Source organism: Suncus etruscus, chromosome 19, assembly GCF_024139225.1.
Source record: "Suncus etruscus isolate mSunEtr1 chromosome 19, mSunEtr1.pri.cur, whole genome shotgun sequence".
Taxonomy (NCBI): domain Eukaryota; kingdom Metazoa; phylum Chordata; class Mammalia; order Eulipotyphla; family Soricidae; genus Suncus; species Suncus etruscus.
Genome location: NC_064866.1, coordinates 41,346,020 through 41,369,770, shown reverse-complemented (window position 1 = coordinate 41,369,770; position 23,751 = coordinate 41,346,020). Strand labels below are relative to the sequence as shown.

Below are 23,751 nucleotides of genomic sequence, written 5' to 3'. Positions count from 1 at the left end.
AGATTATATACTAATGTACGAGTAATAGCTGCTATCTGATTCTTGGAAAGAGAAATAATGGCATGAGGCTAAGCCAGAAATGATATTTTTATAAATCCCTTTATAATTAACAAATTGACCTTAAAACAAGTAAGCATTATTTGGATCCAACTAACTCATTCTGATTTGTCAACTAGTTTGAAATTCACAGATTTTCACCTATATTGATAAAGATAACCATGAGAAAATAGCAAGAAAAATTTCTTGATATGAATATGGTTATCAAATCCCCTGCACTTAAATCAAAGAACAGTTAGCAACCTACTGAGCTAAGTCAGTAAACATTATCCAATGCCCTAAAGACCACCAGAATTTCATTAGATTTGACGAATCACTTCAAATAACTAAAAGTATCGTTTTATTGACTCAATAAATACTCAAGCTATCTAGCGAACTTAATCATTTTATTATTTATATTTGTAACATTTTCATTTATGCAAATTTGAAAACTGAAATTTCCTCATCCACTTTTTAGTTCACTCAAAGAAGACTCTAATTCACTGTATTCCAGAAACTGGCATAAGAATGAAGCTATAAGGGCCCGGAGAAATAGCACAGTGGCGTTTGCCTTGCAAGCAGCCGATCCAGGACCAAAGGTTCTTGGTTTGAATCCCGGTGTCCCATATGGTCCCCTGTGCCTGCCAGGAGCTATTTCTGAGCAGACAGCCAGGAGTAACCCCTGAGCACCGCCGGGTGTGGCCCAAAAACCAAAAACAGAAAAAAAAAAAAAAAAAAAAGAATGAAGCTACAAACACAAAACATTAATTCAATGAACAAATGTAGTATGGGGAAAGGAAGAGAACTACAATAGCTAGTATAATAAAGATATACTAAAGTAGTGTACAGAAAGAGTTCCTAAATTAAATATTCTCCCACATAAAGCAAGTTCTTCATTTTATTTTAATCTTATTGTTTGGGGTGCCACACCCAGTGGCACTAGAGTACTCCTGGCACTAAAGCACCACTCCTGGAAGGGACTGGGGACTATAGGATATCAGGAATCAAACCTGAACTGTTGCATCTAAGGCAAGCACTTGACCTGTTATACTAACTCACTCTCCAGCCAAAGATCTTTCGTTCTTAAAAGGGTAAAAAATATTTTAAAAATGACTTCAGCATAATTCCAATGTATGCCAAATCTGATGTAGAGAGAGGATTAAAAGCGCAATGCAGTTAATAAAAGCTTCATGATCAAGAAAATCTGGTATAATATCATTTAAAAAGATGAGTGAAAAAAAAAAGATGACTAAAAAATATTACAAGTAGCTAAGAACTTCTTACACATATTTTTACATATGACAGTAATACAAAACAAATATGCCTATAACCTAAAAACATTTCCAAAATTCTAGTTTTCTGAGCATATTTAACATTTACATAAAAAAAATACTTACATCGTACTTTGTAATTTTCAAATGTCTTTCTCACTCATTACTTCTAACAAGATGCCACCTAATAGTATTTTAGACAGTGCTTTAGAAACATTTTAAAAACATTGAAAAACAATTTTATTAATTAAAACTGATATTACAAATAAAATAATTAAAAAACCCAATTCAATAATATTCAGATGATAGGGGCTGAGACGGTACAGTTGAATAGGGCTTGCATGTGACCAACCCAGGTTCAATCCTAGGCATCCCACATGGTCCTCCAAGCACTACCAGGAGTGCAGAGCCAAGAGTAACAACCCCTGAGCAACAAAGGATGTAGCCCAAAAATAAAGCCCTTAAAGTCATATTCAGATGATAGTTCAATGTTAAAACTGTATTTTCCTATTTTTCCCTGTACTTAACTGTAATGTCAAAACCGTAGTCTAAAGATCTCCTAATAATCCAAATCTTTTCAGACATGACACATATCCAAGCTACACAGAAAAAAACTTTGTAACAAGAACAAATAAACACAGAATTTTCCTTTATTTTTAACTTTTTTCCTGGATGGGGGGGGGGGGGAAATCTTAGGAGAGAGACTGACCTTGCAGTATTCAGTGATTACTCCTGGCAGTGGTGGGGCTCGATGATCACACCTGGGTCAACCACGTGCAGCAAGCACCCTCCCCCCTGTACTTTCTCCAGCGCCTAGGTTTTCCTTTTACAACATGGTGGTAGCCATCTTCCAAAGGAAGAAGGCAGCGAAATTACATTTCAACTCCCGTTTCCTTTTTGTCTAACTTCATTCACATGCAGTTTTAATGAAATCCAAAGACTAACCATAGTTTAGTATTACCATTACCATACATTCCTACCACGAACTCCTTTCAGTTTCTACCCAAAGAAAATAATTTAGGCTAACAAGTTCAAAGTATTTCTTTAGTTTGTCACATAACTAAACACTCAAGCATGCTGTTGTGCATCCAGTTGCTATTTCCTAATATTTGTCACTTTAATGTACTAGATACATGTAGCTACTGATGAAATCTAGGGTGGGCTAGGGCTTTTTTTTAAGTTTTTTTTTTGTTGTTGTTGTTTATGAGACTGTAGGTGAATTTATTAAATAATTACACTGAGGACTTGAGTCCAGAATGGTGCCCACACTGAAGAAAACTGCACCAAAGGTACAATCCTGAGGTAGGATTTCATGCACTATATTAAACTAAGCAGAGGTTCGATTGATGAGAATGTTAAGGTTTATAAGGCCTCTTCTTCCACTAGATTCTATTTTCTTAGAACAATGTGCATTGTTATTACTGTTAAGGCTAACACTTATTAAGTCGCTATCATGTGGCATACACTATGTTCTTGCTTAATCCCTTTGGGAGATTTAGATGCCCTTTTTAGTTAGGAATTGTTTTCAACTATTACAGAGCAAAGAGGCTTTGAATTTATGATAGGCAAGAAGTGGAGAGAAGGAACTAAGATTTATCTATCCTAAATAAATATGAAATATATATGCCTTCAATCATATATTCTGAATCTTGCAACAAGTGGTGTCTAGTTCTTTTCATACTACTGCAAGATTTTAAGTATAAAGAGTAGCTTTGAAAGGTACTGAAAATTAAATCAGTAAAAAAAAAATTTTTTTACGTGGTGCCAGGAATGAATTTTGTGTGGTCTTGCATGTTATAAGACCTTGGGTTCAGTCCGGCTCCACAGAGCTCTTCAAGTACTACCATGTGTAGCCAACTTGTTGGTGAAGGACCCCAACACCAGGTAATGGCCCCAGAACCCTCACACCATCAAATATGGTCTCAAAAAAAAGGGGGGGGGGCTTTTTTTTCTCAAAACTTTTATTTACTTGCCTTTTAGTATAAACAGAAAGCCTAAAATTTTTTGTTACTTGAAAGTATGGAAAACAATTACTGCACTGTAGAAATCATTGTTTCCCCCAAGCATAAAAATGTCACAGGAATCTGGGTATGAAGGTATATATACAGTAAACTGTAAAGAAATTTATTTTTAAAAAGTTTCCAAGATTTTTCAAGACCCCCACATTCAGTTACATAAAGATAGGTCTGGCACCATTAGAATAAACCAGTTCAATCTAGGGATTGGGGAGACAGTACAGAAATCAGTGACACACCCTCAGTGATTCCTGGCAGTATCCCACTCCCCCCCAAAGCATCACTGATGCTACTAGGAGGCCTCCTAAATCCACTCAGTGTAACCCCAAGGATCTAGAGCATCACCATGGTGGCCCTACTCATTCCCAACATGACCAAGCCCAAGAAGTCAAGTATTCTGGGGCAGTGCACTGAACCATCTGGCCTGGCTAGTCCAATAGCCAAGCCCAGAGCTGAGCACCTAAGCATTGTTTGGAAGACCCAAAGGAGAAAAGAATTTTTTTAAAGTTTAATCTACACGTGCCAGATCTATCATTTCAAAGCTGGTAAATGATCTTACCTAAATTTTTTTGTTGTTGTTGTTGTTGTGTTTTTGGCCACACCCGGTGATACTCAGGGATTACTCCTGGCTATGTGCTCAGAAATTGCTCCTGACTTGGGGGACCAGATGGGAAGCTGGGGGATCGAAATGCAGTCCATCTTAGGCTAGTGCATGTCTTACCACTTGCACCACTGCTTTGGCCCCTTACCTGAATTTTTGCCAAATTCAAGCGACATACCAAATATGTTCTCATAATCCCTATAAATTGGTACCACATACTAATTCATTTATAGTTAATCATAAATATAAACAGTAGTAGGGATTTGTTTTTGTTTTCAGCAACTAAGATATAAGTCCTAACAAGTATCCATTCAGGGAGTGAAAAAGAACAGTAAAAGGAGGGACCACTAAATTGAAGTCCTTCGTACATATTTGAGAGTAATATATTCTACTGGAAATATAAGATTGTAGGAATATGCATCATTTTGTAATGCACTAATATAACTCCTCCAACTAACATAATTAAAGCCAGATCGCAAATTCAAAATATAATCCTAGATACTTCCATTTCTATCCTCCACAAAAACTTGGTTAAGGGGCCAAATAGTATAGCAAACAGAAAACTTTCTTTGCATGGGCTAACCCTGTCACCTCGTATGACACCTACCGGCCCTAGCACAATGATCTCTAAGAGCCAGAAAGAAGACTTGAGCAGCCCTGGTCTCAGTGAGTGCTCAGGTGTGGGCCCCAAACAGAAAACAAACAAACAAAAATAATAAATAACTAAAGCAAAGAAAAGCAAGCCACAACCCCCAAACTCAAAACGCTAAGATTTTAAGACTAGTGGTGCCTATGTGTTCCAAGCCCCTATCAGCAACATCTGAAAACTTACCCAGAGACGTAAGTAACTGGTCCCACCTAAAAACTGAATTAGAAGCTGTGGGGCAGTGGCCCAGAAATTTATGTTCAAAGTCACGTGACTGATGCCGTTGAAGAGTCAGTCTTCTAGATTTCTCCCTATTCGCTTTCAAAACCAAAGCATCAACTCTTCATTTGATTTTTGTGCACCATGATTTACAAATACTGTTTGTGGTAGGATTTCATGCATAAGACGTGCATTAAACCGTCTACCCCTGTCCGAGTGATAAATGAACTTTTAAGAAAGCAATCTGTTTGTGAATTGGTCACAATACAAAATGAGAGACGTACCCTGAGTAAATGTACTTTTAAAACCCAATCTTACACATTTAAGGTCCTAAATCATTTCTAAATCGGCAATTCAAAGGCATTTTAAAGAGTGGGAAGGCTAGTTGGAGAAGGTTGACAGCATAGCCAATACAATCATGCTCACAATAAATAACTTTCCCTGCTTATCTCTTTCTGCGTCAAGTCTGTTACTTAACTTTCAAGAGCAACTAAAAACAGTGTGCCTGCATGCACGTGCACGCATGTGCATGAGTGTTTGCTATCCTTGCATGTGAACAACAGGTAAAAGGGTTTAAATTTCTAATGTGTTTGCTATCCTTGTATGTGAGCAGGTAAAAAAATGTAAGTTTCTAATTCAAAGATCCTAAAAGTTCTTCATTTAATTATGCGATTATTTTAACCAGTTAGAAGACATCAGAGCAGTAACTCTTCCATCATATTTTCTAACATCCAGTTCAACTTACTAGGTTTTATTGCAAAATTCCCTGCAAGGATCCTAAAATACAGCCCATATATAAATTTTCTATGATCACTCCCGCTAAATAATCCAATTATTTAGATGTATAACTCTGCTCATTTTCTGTACCTCTAGCTGGAATTAGGTTTTCAAGGACTGTTACTCAAGTTAAGATTATTTTCAAGGGCCCGGAGAGATAGCACAGCGGCGTTTGCCTTGCAAGCAGCCGATCCAGGACCAAAGGTGGTTGGTTCGAATCCCGGTGTCCCATATGGTCCCCCGTGCCTGCCAGGAGCTGTTTCTGAGCAGACAGTCAGGAGTAACCCCTGAGCACCGCCGGGTGTGGCCCAAAAACCAAAAAAAAAAAAAAAAAAAGATTATTTTCATGTGCATACAAAGATTTAGAAAAACCCCATATACAAAAATACTGTTATATTAAAAAAAAATCTCTATTTCACCTACAATGTCTATAAATTTCAAACTCAGCAAATACGATTTTTAACTTGCGCTAAAAGCTGCTTTTCAGGAGCATTTCCTGACCCAAACTTATCTCTACTTTAACCTATGAACCGCTCCTTCTAAGTAGCTTAATCCAATTAGAGAAAAGCATCTCTTTTTAATCAGAAAATATGCACTTTGATTTAAGTTAAGACATATAATCTAAATCTATAATCTAAATTTCCTCAATTCCCCCACTTGGAAAATTCTTTTCACGAACATTTTAAAAACTCACATTTGGAAATGTTCCATACAGTTCAAAAAACTCCAAATATGTGGAAACAGCATTTGCCAACTCAAATTTATACTGTTCTATCAAACTCTGATACTTGGAGTCATCTCCACACTTTTTTTTTATCTTTCATTTTCCTTTCCTTTAGATCTAGAAGAGAATTAAATAGAAATATTCCAAAAAATGTCAGAGGAGATAACTCGTCTGAATGTTTAAAATTTACTCTATGAATCATATTTTTACCAGAGCATACATATTTGTTTTGATTTCATAACTAAATCACTTGCTATAGGGTAACTTTCTTAATTTCAATCAAAATACCAACAGCAGTCAGAATCAATTTGAGATCATCACTTCTCTTACTGAACTGTATTTTGAGTAACATTTGAATAACAAGTGTAAAATCAATACTTGATAAAGTGTTTTATAAACTATAAAACTGTGTGGAGACATATTTTATTACCACCTCTACAAAAGAGTTTATTTGTTACGACGTTATTCCACCTTCGTTCCAGGTCACTATCACATTACAATTAAAGGTCAAACTTCAGAATTCCAGATTTCGGAAGTCCAAATATTTACTTTTCAACTTGTCCTTTTCCTTGCAGTTATCTCAATGCATAGCTCTGTATTATATGAAATCTGAAGTTTAAGCTTATTTTTTATTTGAGCATTCAAATAACACTATTAAGTAAAAACCTCTAACACTGCTTCTCTCTTACTGATTAACTAAGCTGGTGAACTTACCCATATTTACAGGATCAGAAAGTGAGTCTGAATATGATCCCACCTTTTTGGTCTTTAGAATCCACTTACAGTGTCTCCCATATAACTTCAACTCTGAACTTCATTTCTGTCAACACATTCCTATCTCAACAGTTCCTGGATTCATTTTCATTATGATGTTACTGTATTCAATGATTATAAAACTGAATGTAGGGTTTAAACGTACAAAGGTTATCATAAAAAATGGAGATAAGAGAGAAAAGGGGTAACTTCTAGCAGTAAATAATCAGCATTCTGAAAGACCTTTTTATTATTTATTTTGCTTTGTTTGGCGGAGGTCTGTGTGGGGCTTACTATTAGCTGTCCTTCGGGAACATATGTGGTGCCAGGGATCAAATCGGGGTCAGCTACTACCACTTCTGTCCCTGAAAGGCCTTGAAGTACAATCTTGAGTAAAACAAACTGTCTTACGTGAAACCATAAAATTTTCAAAAATAAAGCTTTAATTAATTTAGAGATCCAAGGTATCAAGATCATTCATTGCAACTGAAGAAAAAGGACTGCTCACTGGCTTTGAGTTGTAATTCATTAGTAACGGCAAATGAGTTTAATGATGCCGTTATACTGCTATTCTGAAATCAAAAAAAGTAATATATCCCAACTTAAAATATAGCATGTATTGTGAGGAATGAAATGATCTTTCTGCAATTTAAGAATATATGGTGTCTTTGATTAAGCAGTAATGATGCATTAGCCTAATAAAACCTACACCAAACTAAAAGTACTCTAGTAGTTTAACTCAGTTTTTTCTGCCAACTAAATTTAGAGTTTATTCTTCTATTTTTAGGGCAGTGACTAAAAACTATTTTCTGTTTACAAATGTGCCAGTAAGTTAGCTTGTCTAGATGCTCTTTTTCTTTGCACTCCTCTCAAAAAAGGAATGTATTGATTCTGTGATAAGTTATTTCCTTAACATATTGCTTATTAAAAGTGTCATGTAGAGAGACAATAGGCAATCTTTGCATTCTGTTCCTCTTTCCCTGTGTAATGCATATAACAGTTCAAAAGACATTTAGTCTACATAAAAATCGTTTTTCCAGCTGAAATTCATGTGGATAACTAAGAATTTCAGAAAAAGATATGAAAGTGGAGTTGGAGGGAAAAAATTTATTTCAATGTTTTAAGTGATTCACTCTCATAATACCAGTTTCTCAACACTCAAATAATTCTTCTGTATTTTACCTGGTATCATAAGAAATAGCTGCAAAATTATATGAAATACAGAATAAAAAATTTAAGAAGTTTATTATTTTATTTAGAGTTATAATTTATTAAGATCATAATATCTAACAATTTATTTTGGTTCCATGAAAATTCAATAAATGACAGTAATCAATTAGTTGTCAGGGCAAATACTAAATTGTATCTAATACCAACTAAATGTAAGTCACCTAAGTTTAATTGATTTTTGATCTTTCATTGCCTAGAGTACATATTTAAATACGAATAGTTTTAATTATTTTTCTTTTGTTATTTTGCTTTTTGGGCCACACCCAGTGACACTCCAGCAGCGATGGCTAATCTTTTTGAGCCCAAGTGCCTCAAAACCAAAGAATTTCCTCAAAGTGCCAAGCACGTCAATTAAACCTTAAAACAAGATTTTAGTATCTAAAAACTCTTTAGAAATTTTATAAATGTATTAATTGCAGGCCTTCCTGCATGCCAGCTGCAAGGCCTTCGCGTGCCAATGCTGGCACGCATGCCACAGGGTCGCCATTGCGGCTCAAGAGTTACACCTGGCTATGCGCTCAGAAATTGCTCCTGGCTTGGGGGATCATATGGGACACTGGGGGATTGAAATGCGGTCTGTCCTAGGTTAGCGCTTGCAAGGCAAACTCCCTACCACTTGCGCCACCAATCCAGTCCCTCAATGCATTTTCAATTTAGCAGAATACTAATCTTTTCATATATATAGGCTCAAAAAAAAAAATCAAACTGATGCAGTTACTTCATAGATGATTATTTTGGGTGTTTAAAGAGACCGTTATTACTAGGAGTTAAAAATAAAATGTCAACATCATTAACAGTATATTTGTATGTTATCACCGTGGGCACTTAGGACTTTCTCCATGAGATGTATAAGTCAATGGAAACATTTAAGCTACAACTTTCATGGTTCTCTGAAAGTAGAATTAGTCTAAATGTACAGATTATTTTAAAAGCATAAACATACTCAGGCTTCATTTAAAAGCAGTCCTCTAGTTTCAGAAAGACAGCATGGGGTTATGGCATACAAGCAACTAACACTAATCCCCAGTACCACATAGTTCTTCCAGCAACACCAAGTATAGCCCTAGAGGCCCCCTACCTAGCATTGCCAAGGTGGCACAAAGTAATCCTCAAAACTGCAAGGTTCAAGCAGCAGTGCATCCTTTGACCCTGGCAATCAACTGTCAGCCCAGCTGATTAAAATTTTCTAGGTCTCCAAAAGTACATTCTGGTGGTCTCCCATCCTCTTAAAACGTAGTTTTTAAAAATCTTTTACTTTTAACTGCTGGATCATCAATTGAATAATTATTAAGTTAGAATTTCACCACTAAAACTTAATTTCTTGCCAATAGGAAATGTACTTAAATATCCCTAAAAAACACTTAATAAGTAACAAACTCAATAATAAATTTCAAAACCAGAAACCGGTACCGTTGTAACTGTGTTAGTTTAGACGCTTAATAAAATATACTAATGAATTAACTCGATTCAAAAGCCTTAAAATGTTTACAGATGATCTTTAATGCTGGACCATTAGGAAGGCTGCTAGTGTCTAGTTCCTAGGTGCTTCCCACATCCCTTCTGCGAACTAAGTGTACACTGTGGATTTGATAAGATTGACATCTAAATTTCCTTCACAAGACGATCCCAATGGAATGCAGATTGGAGAGAGACCCAAATAACTATGCAGGACCTCCCCAACCTCCCTTTCAAAGTGCCCCAGAGCCCATTATATGGGGTATCAGGGATTTGTGCAGTTCTACCAAATACAGACACAAAATCCAAGGTCCGTGTAAAATCATGATTAAAGTTCAAGACAGAGTTCACTGACATTGTCAACTAGGAAATGAATTAATGTGAATCAATCAAACGTAAATCTACATGGAGCTACAGAAATAGTAGAGCAGGTAAGAAGTTTGCCTTGCACCTGGCCAACCTGATTTTGACCCCTTAACCCTCCAGGAAAGATCCCTGAGTGCAGTCAAGAGTAAGCCTTAAGCAGAGCCAGGTGCGGCCCAAAAACAACAAAAAGAAGGAAATCTACAAAATGTCCATCGTGTGTTGAGGGAAGGATATAAAAAGAAAAATATCAAAAGGTCTGAAATGTCTAAATTGCTTCTCAAAACAAATGGGCTTTGAATGGAAAAGAGACGGCAAGACTCCTAGAAGTGGGACCTTTCTCACAGCCTCTCAAGATTGCAGAGAAAAGAGACCTCTTCCTGGAGCCCAGTACTAAAAGGAATGAGAACAGTACTCCCGAGGAGAAAGATGGTATCATCTCTCCCTTCCAGTACTCCCTTTTCCCCCATGCTGTGTAAGATTTGTAAAATGTGATTAAATTCACCACTCATCACAAATCACCAAAGAGAAGAAATAAGAGACAATCTAAAGGGATTACCCAGTTAGTCTAAGAAACAATCACCACCTACCTTTAGGCTAGTGCCCTCTGGGGAAGGCAGTGGGAAATTAGGTTTTGATTTGAAGTGGCACAGCAGTGGTTGCTAACTGCAAAACTCTGGAATTTCAAAGGCCACCTCTGACAGAGTCAAGGAAACAAATTTATATCAAGCTTTACCCAATACGTAATCACCATCAATAGTTCATATTAAACACACAAAAGCTCATATTTTTGATAACTACTCTGGAGTATTTTCAATAAGCATTTTTAGCTTTCAAATATTTAAAATTGTGACTAAAAGTTTAGTCGGTGATTTGACTGAAAAAAAATCTTTAGATGCTAAACAGTCTCTTGAAAGTATAAAAACCGAAAAACGTATATTTTTAGGAAGAGTATGAATACATTAATGTCTCTGCACTTGTCACAAGGACGGCAATTAACCAGCATATGTGAAGCTATAGATATCGTGAGCTCCATATTGTCCATACCATTTTTGTAAGTAGTCCAATGCCTCCAAACGAGCACCAATCTCAAAAGTGATTCCGGGGCGATTTGGGGGCTTTTTACTCATCTTCAGATCCTAGTCTTCAGAATTCTCTTTGCACTACCTCAAGAGAAAGAACAGGTGCGTAAGATGCCTATGGAATTTAACACATTTTCTTTTCTAGCCTTGCAGGGAAATTGTAAATCCTCAAATCTGTAGGGTATTTCATGTTGGCGTATCAATACCTCTCCACCAGGTAGTTTGCGATCTTGACAATGATTAAGTAAAAGTACACAGATATTAACGTGTGAATATATAAACAACAACTTGATAATGGCTAGAATGCCTCAATTTTTAATTTGAAAATATCAAGGAAGACTCTCCCCCAAAATTCTGTGACACTTTCTTTCAGGGGATGCAGACAGGAAAGGCTTCTGAGTGTTCTGGAATATGACTAATATCCTTAAAAGAACAAACTAATCAATGTTCTAAATATTCACTAACACAAGCGGCACTAAAATCCACAGAATGATGGAACAAGCAGAAATACTCTTTTAGGAGTAAAGATTTTAATAAATGATCTTGAAATAAGGATTCAACGTATAAGATATTCTGTAATTCAATATAATTTCCATTATGACTTCCTATATTGGCAGAAAACAATTCAGTATTTCTAACTGTACATGGCAAGTGATCAGGAAGTTTCTTTATAATACATCTAATTAGGAAAAATATCGATTTATTTTAACTGTGAGTTTATTTGTATTATTTGTTTTTCAATATAGATTTGTATGATTTGTATTCTTTGTATTTCAATATGGATAGTACTAAAGGTGGTTGTGGTCTTAAGCAAAAAAATATAGGTGTTCAAATCACTGAAATGTGCATTTTCACCACCAGACCTGAGGTCATCCTTTGCCCCACCTTCACCAAACTCTACTCTGAGACATATTGACAAAACATAATAGGTGATCAAGATTGCAAAGTCATTGTTACTAGAGAAGCAGGAGGGTCCCCTAGATTCCCTGACATTTAAAATCTATATTACCGCCATGCATCATCCAGTTTTTTTTTTTTTTTGGTTTTTGGGCCACACCCAGCATTGCTCAGGGGTTACTCCTGGCTGTCTGCTCAGAAATAGCTCCTGGCAGGCACGGGGGAACACATGGGACACCGGGATTCGAACCAACCACCTTTGGTCCTGGATCGGCTGCTTGCAAGGCAAACGCCGCTGTGCTATCTCTCCAGGCCCTAGTTTTTGTTTTTTTTTTGTTTGTTTGTTTGTTTTTGCATCATCCAGTTTTAAAAAAAATTGGTCTTTAGTGATCAAAACAGAAAACAGAAAATTGCCTTTTCTTCTTGGAAAGAATTGATGAGAGAAGTAGCATTCATAGTACCCCTCATGAGGAAGGGTTGAGGGGATGCTCTCCTATACTGGTATATAGGGGGGAGAGAGCATATTAAAAAGTGAACTGGATCTTCCAGCATCAGTTTTTAGTGTAAAAAAAAGAATAAAGGTGGGAATAATTTTAATAGGTCGGGTCAGCGGGTCAGCGTGTCATTTCTATGAAGGCAGCATCTTCCACAGCTGTCCAGAAAATTAGGCCACAGCTGTGATCCTTCAGCAAAAGCATCAGGGAACAATACTCCAGATAGACTAACCTTTTCCAGAACCCAACTTAGAAGTGCAATGCTCTAGGTTCTGAGGAATGAAAGCAACTCCCCCAAAAGAAGGAAAGGGTGGGGGGTGGGGGGGATCATTGCAGTAGGAATCCCAATGTCTGAGAATCCCAAACCCAAGGAGACATGGAGGAAGGGTGGTGGGATACTAACCTTTTCCAGAATCCACCTTAAGGAGATAAAAAAAAAGTGCAAAATGCAGTCAAGCAACTCCCCCCAAAGAAGCAAGGGGGGGGGGGCGGGAACCTCCTTTTCTGGGGGGAAAACCATTGCAGTAGGAATCCCAAAGTCTGAGAATCCCAAATCCAAGGAGACATGAGGAGGGGTGGTGGGTGCCACTGACCTTTTCCAGAATCCAACTAAAGGAGATGAAAAAGTGCAAAATGCAGTCCAGCAACTCATCCCCAAAAGAAGCGAACGGTGGTGGGGGGGGTCTCCTTTTTTTAGGGGGAAATCATTGCAATAGGAATCCCAGATCCAAGGAGACATAGAGGTGGAGACATAGAGGTGGGGTGATGGGTGGGTGGGTGACACCGACCTATTCTAGAATCCAATTTAAAGTGCAAAATGCAGTCCAGCAACTACCCCAAAAGAAGCAAAGGGGGGGGGAATCTCCTTTTCCTGGAGGGAAATCATTGCAATAGGAATCCCAGATCCAAGGAGACACAGAGGTGGGGTGGTGTGTAGGTGACACTGACCTTTTCCAGAATCCAACTTAAGGAGATGAAAAAGTGCAAAATGCAGTCAAGCAAACTCCCCCAAAACAAGCATAAGGGAGGAGGATCTCCTTTTCCTGGAGGGAAATCATTGCAATATGAATCCCAAACCCAAGGAGACATGGAGGAGGGGTGATGGGTGTGCGGGGGACACTGACCCTTTGCAGAATCCAACTTAGAGTGCAAAATGCAGTCCAGCAACTCCCCCAAAAGAAGCAAAGGGAAGGGGGGATCTCCTTTTGCTGGGGGGAAATCATTGCAATAGGAACCCCAGATCCAAGGAGACATGGAGGAAGGGTGATGGGTGTGGGGGGGACACTGACCTTTTCCAGAATGCAACTTAGAGTGCAAAATGCAGTCCAGCAACTCCCCCAAAGGAAGCAAAGGGAAGGGGGGATCTCCTTCTGCTAGGGGGAAATCATTGCAAAAGGAATCCCAGATCCAGGGAGACACAGAGGTGGGGTGGTGGATGGGTGGGTGGGTGACACTAACCCTTTGCAGAATGCAACTTAGAGTGCAAAATGCAGTCCAGCAACTCCCCCAACAGAAGCAAAGGGGGGATCTCCTTTTCCTGGGGGGAAATCATTGCAATAGGAACCCCAGATCCAAGGAGACATGGAGGAGGGGTGATGGGCGTGGGGGGGACACTGACCTTTTCCAGAATGCAACTTAAAGTGCAAAATGCAGTCCAGCAACTCTCCCAAAAGAAGCAATGGGAAGGGGGGATCTCCTTTTGCTGGGGGGAAATCATTGCAATAGGAACCCCAGATCCAAGGAGACATGGAGGAGGGGTGATGGGTGTGGGGGGGACACTGACCTTTTCCAGAATGCAACTTAGAGTGCAAAATGCAGTCCAGCAACTCCCCCAAAGGAAGCAAAGGGAAGGGGGGATCTCCTTCTGCTAGGGGGAAATCATTGCAACAGGAATCCCAGATCCAGGGAGACACAGAGGTGGGGTGGTGGATGGGTGGGTGGGTGACACTAACCCTTTGCAGAATCCAACTTAGAGTGCAAAATGCAGTCCAGCAACTCCCCTCAAAGGAAGCAAAGGGGGGGATCTCCTTTCGCTGGGGGGAAATCATTGCAATAGGAACCCCAGATCCAAGGAGACATGGAGGAGGGGTGATGGGTGTGGGGGGGACACTGACCTTTTCCAGAATGCAACTTAGAGTGCAAAATGCAGTCCAGCAACTCCCCCAAAGGAAGCAAAGGGAAGGGGGGATCTCCTTCTGCTAGGGGGAAATCATTGCAACAGGAATCCCAGATCCAGGGAGACACAGAGGTGGGGTGGTGGATGGGTGGGTGGGTGACACTAACCCTTTGCAGAATCCAACTTAGAGTGCAAAATGCAGTCCAGCAACTCCCCTCAAAGGAAGCAAAGGGGGGGATCTCCTTTCGCTGGGGGGAAATCATTGCAATAGGAACCCCAGATCCAAGGAGACATGGAGGAGGGGTGATGGGTGTGGGGGGGGACACTGACCTTTTCCAGAATGCAACTTAGAGTGCAAAATGCAGTCCAGCAACTCCCCCAAAGGAAGCAAAGGGAAGGGGGGATCTCCTTCTGCTAGGGGGAAATCATTGCAACAGGAATCCCAGATCCAGGGAGACACAGAGGTGGGGTGGTGGATGGGTGGGTGGGTGACACTAACCCTTTGCAGAATCCAACTTAGAGTGCAAAATGCAGTCCAGCAACTCCCCTCAAAGGAAGCAAAGGGGGGGATCTCCTTTCGCTGGGGGGAAATCATTGCAATAGGAACCCCAGATCCAAGGAGACATGGAGGAGGGGTGATGGGTGTGGGGGGGGACACTGACCTTTTCCAGAATGCAACTTAGAGTGCAAAATGCAGTCCAGCAACTCCCCCAAAGGAAGCAAAGGGAAGGGGGGATCTCCTTCTGCTAGGGGGAAATCATTGCAACAGGAATCCCAGATCCAGGGAGACACAGAGGTGGGGTGGTGGATGGGTGGGTGGGTGACACTAACCCTTTGCAGAATCCAACTTAGAGTGCAAAATGCAGTCCAGCAACTCCCCTCAAAGGAAGCAAAGGGGGGGATCTCCTTTCGCTGGGGGGAAATCATTGCAATAGGAACCCCAGATCCAAGGAGACATGGAGGAGGGGTGATGGGTGTGGGGGGGACACTGACCTTTTCCAGAATGCAACTTAGAGTGCAAAATGCAGTCCAGCAACTCCCCCAAAGGAAGCAAAGGGAAGGGGGGATCTCCTTCTGCTAGGGGGAAATCATTGCAACAGGAATCCCAGATCCAGGGACACACAGAGGTGGGGTGGTGGATGGGTGGGTGGGTGACACTAACCCTTTGCAGAATCCAACTTAGAGTGCAAAATGCAGTCCAGCAACTCCCCTCAAAGGAAGCAAAGGGGGGGATCTCCTTTCGCTGGGGGGAAATCATTGCAATAGGAACCCCAGATCCAAGGAGACATGGAGGAGGGGTGATGGGTGTGGGGGGGACACTGACCTTTTCCAGAATGCAACTTAGAGTGCAAAATGCAGTCCAGCAACTCCCCCAAAGGAAGCAAAGGGAAGGGGGGATCTCCTTCTGCTAGGGGGAAATCATTGCAACAGGAATCCCAGATCCAGGGAGACACAGAGGTGGGGTGGTGGGGGGGGGGGGGACACTGACCCTTTGCAGAATGCAACTTAGAGTGCAAAATGCAGTCCAGCAACTCCCCCAACAGAAGCAAAGAGGGGGGAATCTCCTTTTTCTAGGGGGAAATCATTGCAACAGAAACCCCAGATCCAAGGAGACACAGAGGTGGGGTGGTGGGTGGGTGGGTGACACTAACCCTTTGCAGAATCCAACTTAAGAGTGCAAAATGCAGTCTAGCAACTCCCCCCAAAAGAAGCAAGTGGGGGAATCTACTTTTCCTGGGGGGAAATCATTGCAATAGGAATCCCAGATCCAAGGAGACCCAGAGGTGGGTGGTGGGTGGGTGCAGGACACTGACCTTTTCCAGAATGCAACTTAGAGTGCAAAATGCAGTCCAGCAACTCCCCCAACAGAAGCAAAGGGGGGATCTCCTTTTGCTAGGGGGAAATCATTGCAACAGGAATCCCAGATCCAGGGAGACACAGAGGTGGGGTGGTGGATGGGTGTGTGGGGGCCACTGACCTTCTCCAGAATGCAACTTAGAGTGCAAAATGCAGTCCAGCAACTCCCCCAACAGAAGCAAAGGGGGGATCTCCTTTTGCTAGGGGGAAATCATTGCAACAGGAATCCCAGATCCAGGGAGACACAGAGGTGGGGTGGTAGATGGGTGTGTGGGGGCCACTGACCTTCTCCAGAATGCAACTTAGAGTGCAAAATGCAGTCCAGCAACTCCCCCAACAGAAGCAAAGGGGGGATCTCCTTTTGCTAGGGGGAAATCATTGCAACAGGAATCCCAGATCCAGGGAGACACAGAGGTGGGGTGGTAGATGGGTGTGTGGGGGCCACTGACCTTCTCCAGAATGCAACTTAGAGTGCAAAATGCAGTCCAGCAACTCCCCCAAAGGAAGCAAAGGGAAGGGGGGATCTCCTGCTGCTAGGGGGAAATCATTGCAACAGGAATCCCAGATCCAGGGAGACACAGAGGTGGGGTGGTAGATGGGTGTGTGGGGGCCACTGACCTTCTCCAGAATGCAACTTAGAGTGCAAAATGCAGTCCAGCAACTCCCCCAAAGGAAGCAAAGGGAAGGGGGGATCTCCTGCTGCTAGGGGGAAATCATTGCAACAGGAATCCCAGATCCAGGGAGACACAGAGGTGGGGTGGTGGATGGGTGTGTGGGGGCCACTGACCTTCTCCAGAATGCAACTTAGAGTGCAAAATGCAGTCCAGCAACTCCCCCAACAGAAGCAAAGGGGGGATCTCCTTTTGCTAGGGGGAAATCATTGCAACAGGAATCCCAGATCCAGGGAGACACAGAGGTGGGGTGGTGGATGGGTGTGTGGGGGCCACTGACCTTCTCCAGAATGCAACTTAGAGTGCAAAATGCAGTCCAGCAACTCCCCCAACAGAAGCAAAGGGGGGATCTCCTTTTGCTAGGGGGAAATCATTGCAACAGGAATCCCAGATCCAGGGAGACACAGAGGTGGGGTGGTAGATGGGTGTGTGGGGGCCACTGACCTTCTCCAGAATGCAACTTAGAGTGCAAAATGCAGTCCAGCAACTCCCCCAACAGAAGCAAAGGGGGGATCTCCTTTTGCTAGGGGGAAATCATTGCAACAGGAATCCCAGATCCAGGGAGACACAGAGGTGGGGTGGTAGATGGGTGTGTGGGGGCCACTGACCTTCTCCAGAATGCAACTTAGAGTGCAAAATGCAGTCCAGCAACTCCCCCAAAGGAAGCAAAGGGAAGGGGGGATCTCCTGCTGCTAGGGGGAAATCATTGCAACAGGAATCCCAGATCCAGGGAGACACAGAGGTGGGGTGGTAGATGGGTGTGTGGGGGCCACTGACCTTCTCCAGAATGCAACTTAGAGTGCAAAATGCAGTCCAGCAACTCCCCCAAAGGAAGCAAAGGGAAGGGGGGATCTCCTGCTGCTAGGGGGAAATCATTGCAACAGGAATCCCAGATCCAGGGAGACACAGAGGTGGGGTGGTGGATGGGTGTGTGGGGGCCACTGACCTTCTCCAGAATGCAACTTAGAGTGCAAAATGCAGTCCAGCAACTCCCCCAACAGAAGCAAAGGGGGGATCTCCTTTTGCTAGGGGGAAATCATTGCAACAGGAATCCCAGATCCAGGGAGACACAGAGGTGGGGTGGTAGATGGGTGTGTGGGGGCCACTGACCTTCTCCAGAATGCAACTTAGAGTGCAAAATGCAGTCCAGCAACTCCCCCAACAGAAGCAAAGGGGGGATCTCCTTTTGCTAGGGGGAAATCATTGCAACAGGAATCCCAGATCCAGGGAGACACAGAGGTGGGGTGGTGGATGGGTGTGTGGGGGCCACTGACCTTCTCCAGAATGCAACTTAGAGTGCAAAATGCAGTCCAGCAACTCCCCCAAAGGAAGCAAAGGGAAGGGGGGATCTCCTGCTGCTAGGGGGAAATCATTGCAACAGGAATCCCAGATCCAGGGAGACACAGAGGTGGGGTGGTGGATGGGTGTGTGGGGGCCACTGACCTTCTCCAGAATGCAACTTAGAGTGCAAAATGCAGTCCAGCAACTCCCCCAACAGAAGCAAAGGGGGGATCTCCTTTTGCTAGGGGGAAATCATTGCAACAGGAATCCCAGATCCAGGGAGACACAGAGGTGGGGTGGTAGATGGGTGTGTGGGGGCCACTGACCTTCTCCAGAATGCAACTTAGAGTGCAAAATGCAGTCCAGCAACTCCCCCAACAGAAGCAAAGGGGGGATCTCCTTTTGCTAGGGGGAAATCATTGCAACAGGAATCCCAGATCCAGGGAGACACAGAGGTGGGGTGGTGGATGGGTGTGTGGGGGCCACTGACCTTCTCCAGAATGCAACTTAGAGTGCAAAATGCAGTCCAGCAACTCCCCCAAAGGAAGCAAAGGGAAGGGGGGATCTCCTGCTGCTAGGGGGAAATCATTGCAACAGGAATCCCAGATCCAGGGAGACACAGAGGTGGGGTGGTGGATGGGTGTGTGGGGGCCACTGACCTTCTCCAGAATGCAACTTAGAGTGCAAAATGCAGTCCAGCAACTCCCCCAACAGAAGCAAAGGGGGGATCTCCTTTTGCTAGGGGGAAATCATTGCAACAGGAATCCCAGATCCAGGGAGACACAGAGGTGGGGTGGTAGATGGGTGTGTGGGGGCCACTGACCTTCTCCAGAATGCAACTTAGAGTGCAAAATGCAGTCCAGCAACTCCCCCAACAGAAGCAAAGGGGGGATCTCCTTTTGCTAGGGGGAAATCATTGCAACAGGAATCCCAGATCCAGGGAGACACAGAGGTGGGGTGGTGGATGGGTGTGTGGGGGCCACTGACCTTCTCCAGAATGCAACTTAGAGTGCAAAATGCAGTCCAGCAACTCCCCCAAAGGAAGCAAAGGGAAGGGGGGATCTCCTTCTGCTAGGGGGAAATCATTGCAACAGGAATCCCAGATCCAGGGAGACACAGAGGTGGGGTGGTGGGTGGGTGGGGGACACTGACCCTTTGCAGAATGCAACTTAGAGTGCAAAATGCAGTCCAGCAACTCCCCCAACAGAAGCAAAGAGGGGGGAATCTCCTTTTTCTAGGGGGAAATCATTGCAACAGAAACCCCAGATCCAAGGAGACACAGAGGTGGGGTGGTGGGTGGGTGGGTGACACTAACCCTTTGCAGAATCCAACTTAAGAGTGCAAAATGCAGTCTAGCAACTCCCCCCAAAAGAAGCAAGTGGGGGAATCTACTTTTCCTGGGGGGAAATCATTGCAATAGGAATCCCAGATCCAAGGAGACCCAGAGGTGGGTGGTGGGTGGGTGCAGGACACTGACCTTTTCCAGAATGCAACTTAGAGTGCAAAATGCAGTCCAGCAACTCCCCCAACAGAAGCAAAGGGGGGATCTCCTTTTGCTAGGGGGAAATCATTGCAACAGGAATCCCAGATCCAGGGAGACACAGAGGTGGGGTGGTGGATGGGTGTGTGGGGGCCACTGACCTTCTCCAGAATGCAACTTAGAGTGCAAAATGCAGTCCAGCAACTCCCCCAACAGAAGCAAAGGGGGGATCTCCTTTTGCTAGGGGGAAATCATTGCAACAGGAATCCCAGATCCAGGGAGACACAGAGGTGGGGTGGTAGATGGGTGTGTGGGGGCCACTGACCTTCTCCAGAATGCAACTTAGAGTGCAAAATGCAGTCCAGCAACTCCCCCAACAGAAGCAAAGGGGGGATCTCCTTTTGCTAGGGGGAAATCATTGCAACAGGAATCCCAGATCCAGGGAGACACAGAGGTGGGGTGGTAGATGGGTGTGTGGGGGCCACTGACCTTCTCCAGAATGCAACTTAGAGTGCAAAATGCAGTCCAGCAACTCCCCCAAAGGAAGCAAAGGGAAGGGGGGATCTCCTGCTGCTAGGGGGAAATCATTGCAACAGGAATCCCAGATCCAGGGAGACACAGAGGTGGGGTGGTAGATGGGTGTGTGGGGGCCACTGACCTTCTCCAGAATGCAACTTAGAGTGCAAAATGCAGTCCAGCAACTCCCCCAAAGGAAGCAAAGGGAAGGGGGGATCTCCTGCTGCTAGGGGGAAATCATTGCAACAGGAATCCCAGATCCAGGGAGACACAGAGGTGGGGTGGTGGATGGGTGTGTGGGGGCCACTGACCTTCTCCAGAATGCAACTTAGAGTGCAAAATGCAGTCCAGCAACTCCCCCAACAGAAGCAAAGGGGGGATCTCCTTTTGCTAGGGGGAAATCATTGCAACAGGAATCCCAGATCCAGGGAGACACAGAGGTGGGGTGGTGGATGGGTGTGTGGGGGCCACTGACCTTCTCCAGAATGCAACTTAGAGTGCAAAATGCAGTCCAGCAACTCCCCCAACAGAAGCAAAGGGGGGATCTCCTTTTGCTAGGGGGAAATCATTGCAACAGGAATCCCAGATCCAGGGAGACACAGAGGTGGGGTGGTAGATGGGTGTGTGGGGGCCACTGACCTTCTCCAGAATGCAACTTAGAGTGCAAAATGCAGTCCAGCAACTCCCCCAACAGAAGCAAAGGGGGGATCTCCTTTTGCTAGGGGGAAATCATTGCAACAGGAATCCCAGATCCAGGGAGACACAGAGGTGGGGTGGTAGATGGGTGTGTGGGGGCCACTGACCTTCTCCAGAATGCAACTTAGAGTGCAAAATGCAGTCCAGCAACTCCCCCAAAGGAAGCAAAGGGAAGGGGGGATCTCCTGCTGCTAGGGGGAAATCATTGCAACAGGAATCCCAGATCCAGGGAGACACAGAGGTGGGGTGGTAGATGGGTGTGTGGGGGCCACTGACCTTCTCCAGAATGCAACTTAGAGTGCAAAATGCAGTCCAGCAACTCCCCCAAAAGAAGCAAAGGGAAGGGGGGATCTCCTGCTGCTAGGGGGAAATCATTGCAACAGGAATCCCAGATCCAGGGAGACACAGAGGTGGGGTGGTGGATGGGTGTGTGGGGGCCACTGACCTTCTCCAGAATGCAACTTAGAGTGCAAAATGCAGTCCAGCAACTCCCCCAACAGAAGCAAAGGGGGGATCTCCTTTTGCTAGGGGGAAATCATTGCAACAGGAATCCCAGATCCAGGGAGACACAGAGGTGGGGTGGTAGATGGGTGTGTGGGGGCCACTGACCTTCTCCAGAATGCAACTTAGAGTGCAAAATGCAGTCCAGCAACTCCCCCAACAGAAGCAAAGGGGGGATCTCCTTTTGCTAGGGGGAAATCATTGCAACAGGAATCCCAGATCCAGGGAGACACAGAGGTGGGGTGGTGGATGGGTGTGTGGGGGCCACTGACCTTCTCCAGAATGCAACTTAGAGTGCAAAATGCAGTCCAGCAACTCCCCCAAAGGAAGCAAAGGGAAGGGGGGATCTCCTTCTGCTAGGGGGAAATCATTGCAACAGGAATCCCAGATCCAGGGAGACACAGAGGTGGGGTGGTGGATGGGTGTGTGGGGGCCACTGACCTTCTCCAGAATGCAACTTAGAGTGCAAAATGCAGTCCAGCAACTCCCCCAACAGAAGCAAAGGGGGGATCTCCTTTTGCTAGGGGGAAATCATTGCAACAGGAATCCCAGATCCAGGGAGACACAGAGGTGGGGTGGTAGATGGGTGTGTGGGGGCCACTGACCTTCTCCAGAATGCAACTTAGAGTGCAAAATGCAGTCCAGCAACTCCCCCAACAGAAGCAAAGGGGGGATCTCCTTTTGCTAGGGGGAAATCATTGCAACAGGAATCCCAGATCCAGGGAGACACAGAGGTGGGGTGGTGGATGGGTGTGTGGGGGCCACTGACCTTCTCCAGAATGCAACTTAGAGTGCAAAATGCAGTCCAGCAACTCCCCCAAAGGAAGCAAAGGGAAGGGGGGATCTCCTGCTGCTAGGGGGAAATCATTGCAACAGGAATCCCAGATCCAGGGAGACACAGAGGTGGGGTGGTGGATGGGTGTGTGGGGGCCACTGACCTTCTCCAGAATGCAACTTAGAGTGCAAAATGCAGTCCAGCAACTCCCCCAACAGAAGCAAAGGGGGGATCTCCTTTTGCTAGGGGGAAATCATTGCAACAGGAATCCCAGATCCAGGGAGACACAGAGGTGGGGTGGTAGATGGGTGTGTGGGGGCCACTGACCTTCTCCAGAATGCAACTTAGAGTGCAAAATGCAGTCCAGCAACTCCCCCAACAGAAGCAAAGGGGGGATCTCCTTTTGCTAGGGGGAAATCATTGCAACAGGAATCCCAGATCCAGGGAGACACAGAGGTGGGGTGGTGGATGGGTGTGTGGGGGCCACTGACCTTCTCCAGAATGCAACTTAGAGTGCAAAATGCAGTCCAGCAACTCCCCCAAAGGAAGCAAAGGGAAGGGGGGATCTCCTGCTGCTAGGGGGAAATCATTGCAACAGGAATCCCAGATCCAGGGAGACACAGAGGTGGGGTGGTGGATGGGTGTGTGGGGGCCACTGACCTTCTCCAGAATGCAACTTAGAGTGCAAAATGCAGTCCAGCAACTCCCCCAACAGAAGCAAAGGGGGGGATCTCCTTCTGCTAGGGGGAAGTCATTGCACCGGGACCCCCAGAGCCCAGGAGCCCCGGGGAGGCGGGTGCGAGGCGGGTGCCCAGCCAGGGAGCCCAGGCAGGCCCGACCCCGGCCCGGCCCAGCCCGGCCCAGGGCGGGCGGCGGAAACGCTCCAGCAGACAAAGGCGCGGGGAGCCCCGAGGGCGCCGCCCCGACGCCCCGCAGCCCCGCTTACCGCCTCGGCCTCCTCCTCCGCGCAGCCTCCAGGAGCGAGCCCAGCCCGGGCCTCGGGCGCCTCCACTGCGCTTAGGGAGGGAGCGCGCGCGGCCCGGAGAAAAGACAGAACGCTTCCGGGTCGGGGGTCGGGGGTGAAAGGTCGGAGGTCAAAGGTCGAAGGTGGGAGGTCGAGCCCCCCCGTCGCCTTCAATCAAGCCCGCTGGGGACCCGCTGCCGCTGCCATCGCCGCCGCCGCCGCCGCCGCCGCCGCCGCCGGACAGCCCAAACGCGACGCCGCGCGCCGCTTTACGTCATCTCCCCGCGACGCGCCCGCGCCGGAAGCGGGCCCGGCGGTGTCACGTGACTCG

General features: G+C 44.9%; 1 protein-coding gene across 3 annotated transcripts in view; it reads right to left on the bottom strand.

Annotated features, from left to right (window-relative positions):
* The window catches only part of PHF20L1 (PHD finger protein 20 like 1), a 74,182-nt gene extending 50,746 nt beyond the window's left edge, over window positions 1-23,436 (bottom strand). For all 3 annotated transcript variants that reach the window (XM_049765561.1, XM_049765562.1, XM_049765563.1), the window contains exons 1-2: window positions 23,403-23,436; window positions 11,138-11,253 (exon numbers count right to left, since the gene is read on the bottom strand). In XM_049765561.1, coding sequence (XP_049621518.1) covers window positions 11,138-11,220 — 83 coding nt within the window. In that variant the 5' untranslated portion in view covers window positions 11,221-11,253; window positions 23,403-23,436. The remainder of the gene's footprint in view (window positions 1-11,137; window positions 11,254-23,402) is intronic.
* Between the last annotated feature and the right edge of the window lie 315 nt (window positions 23,437-23,751).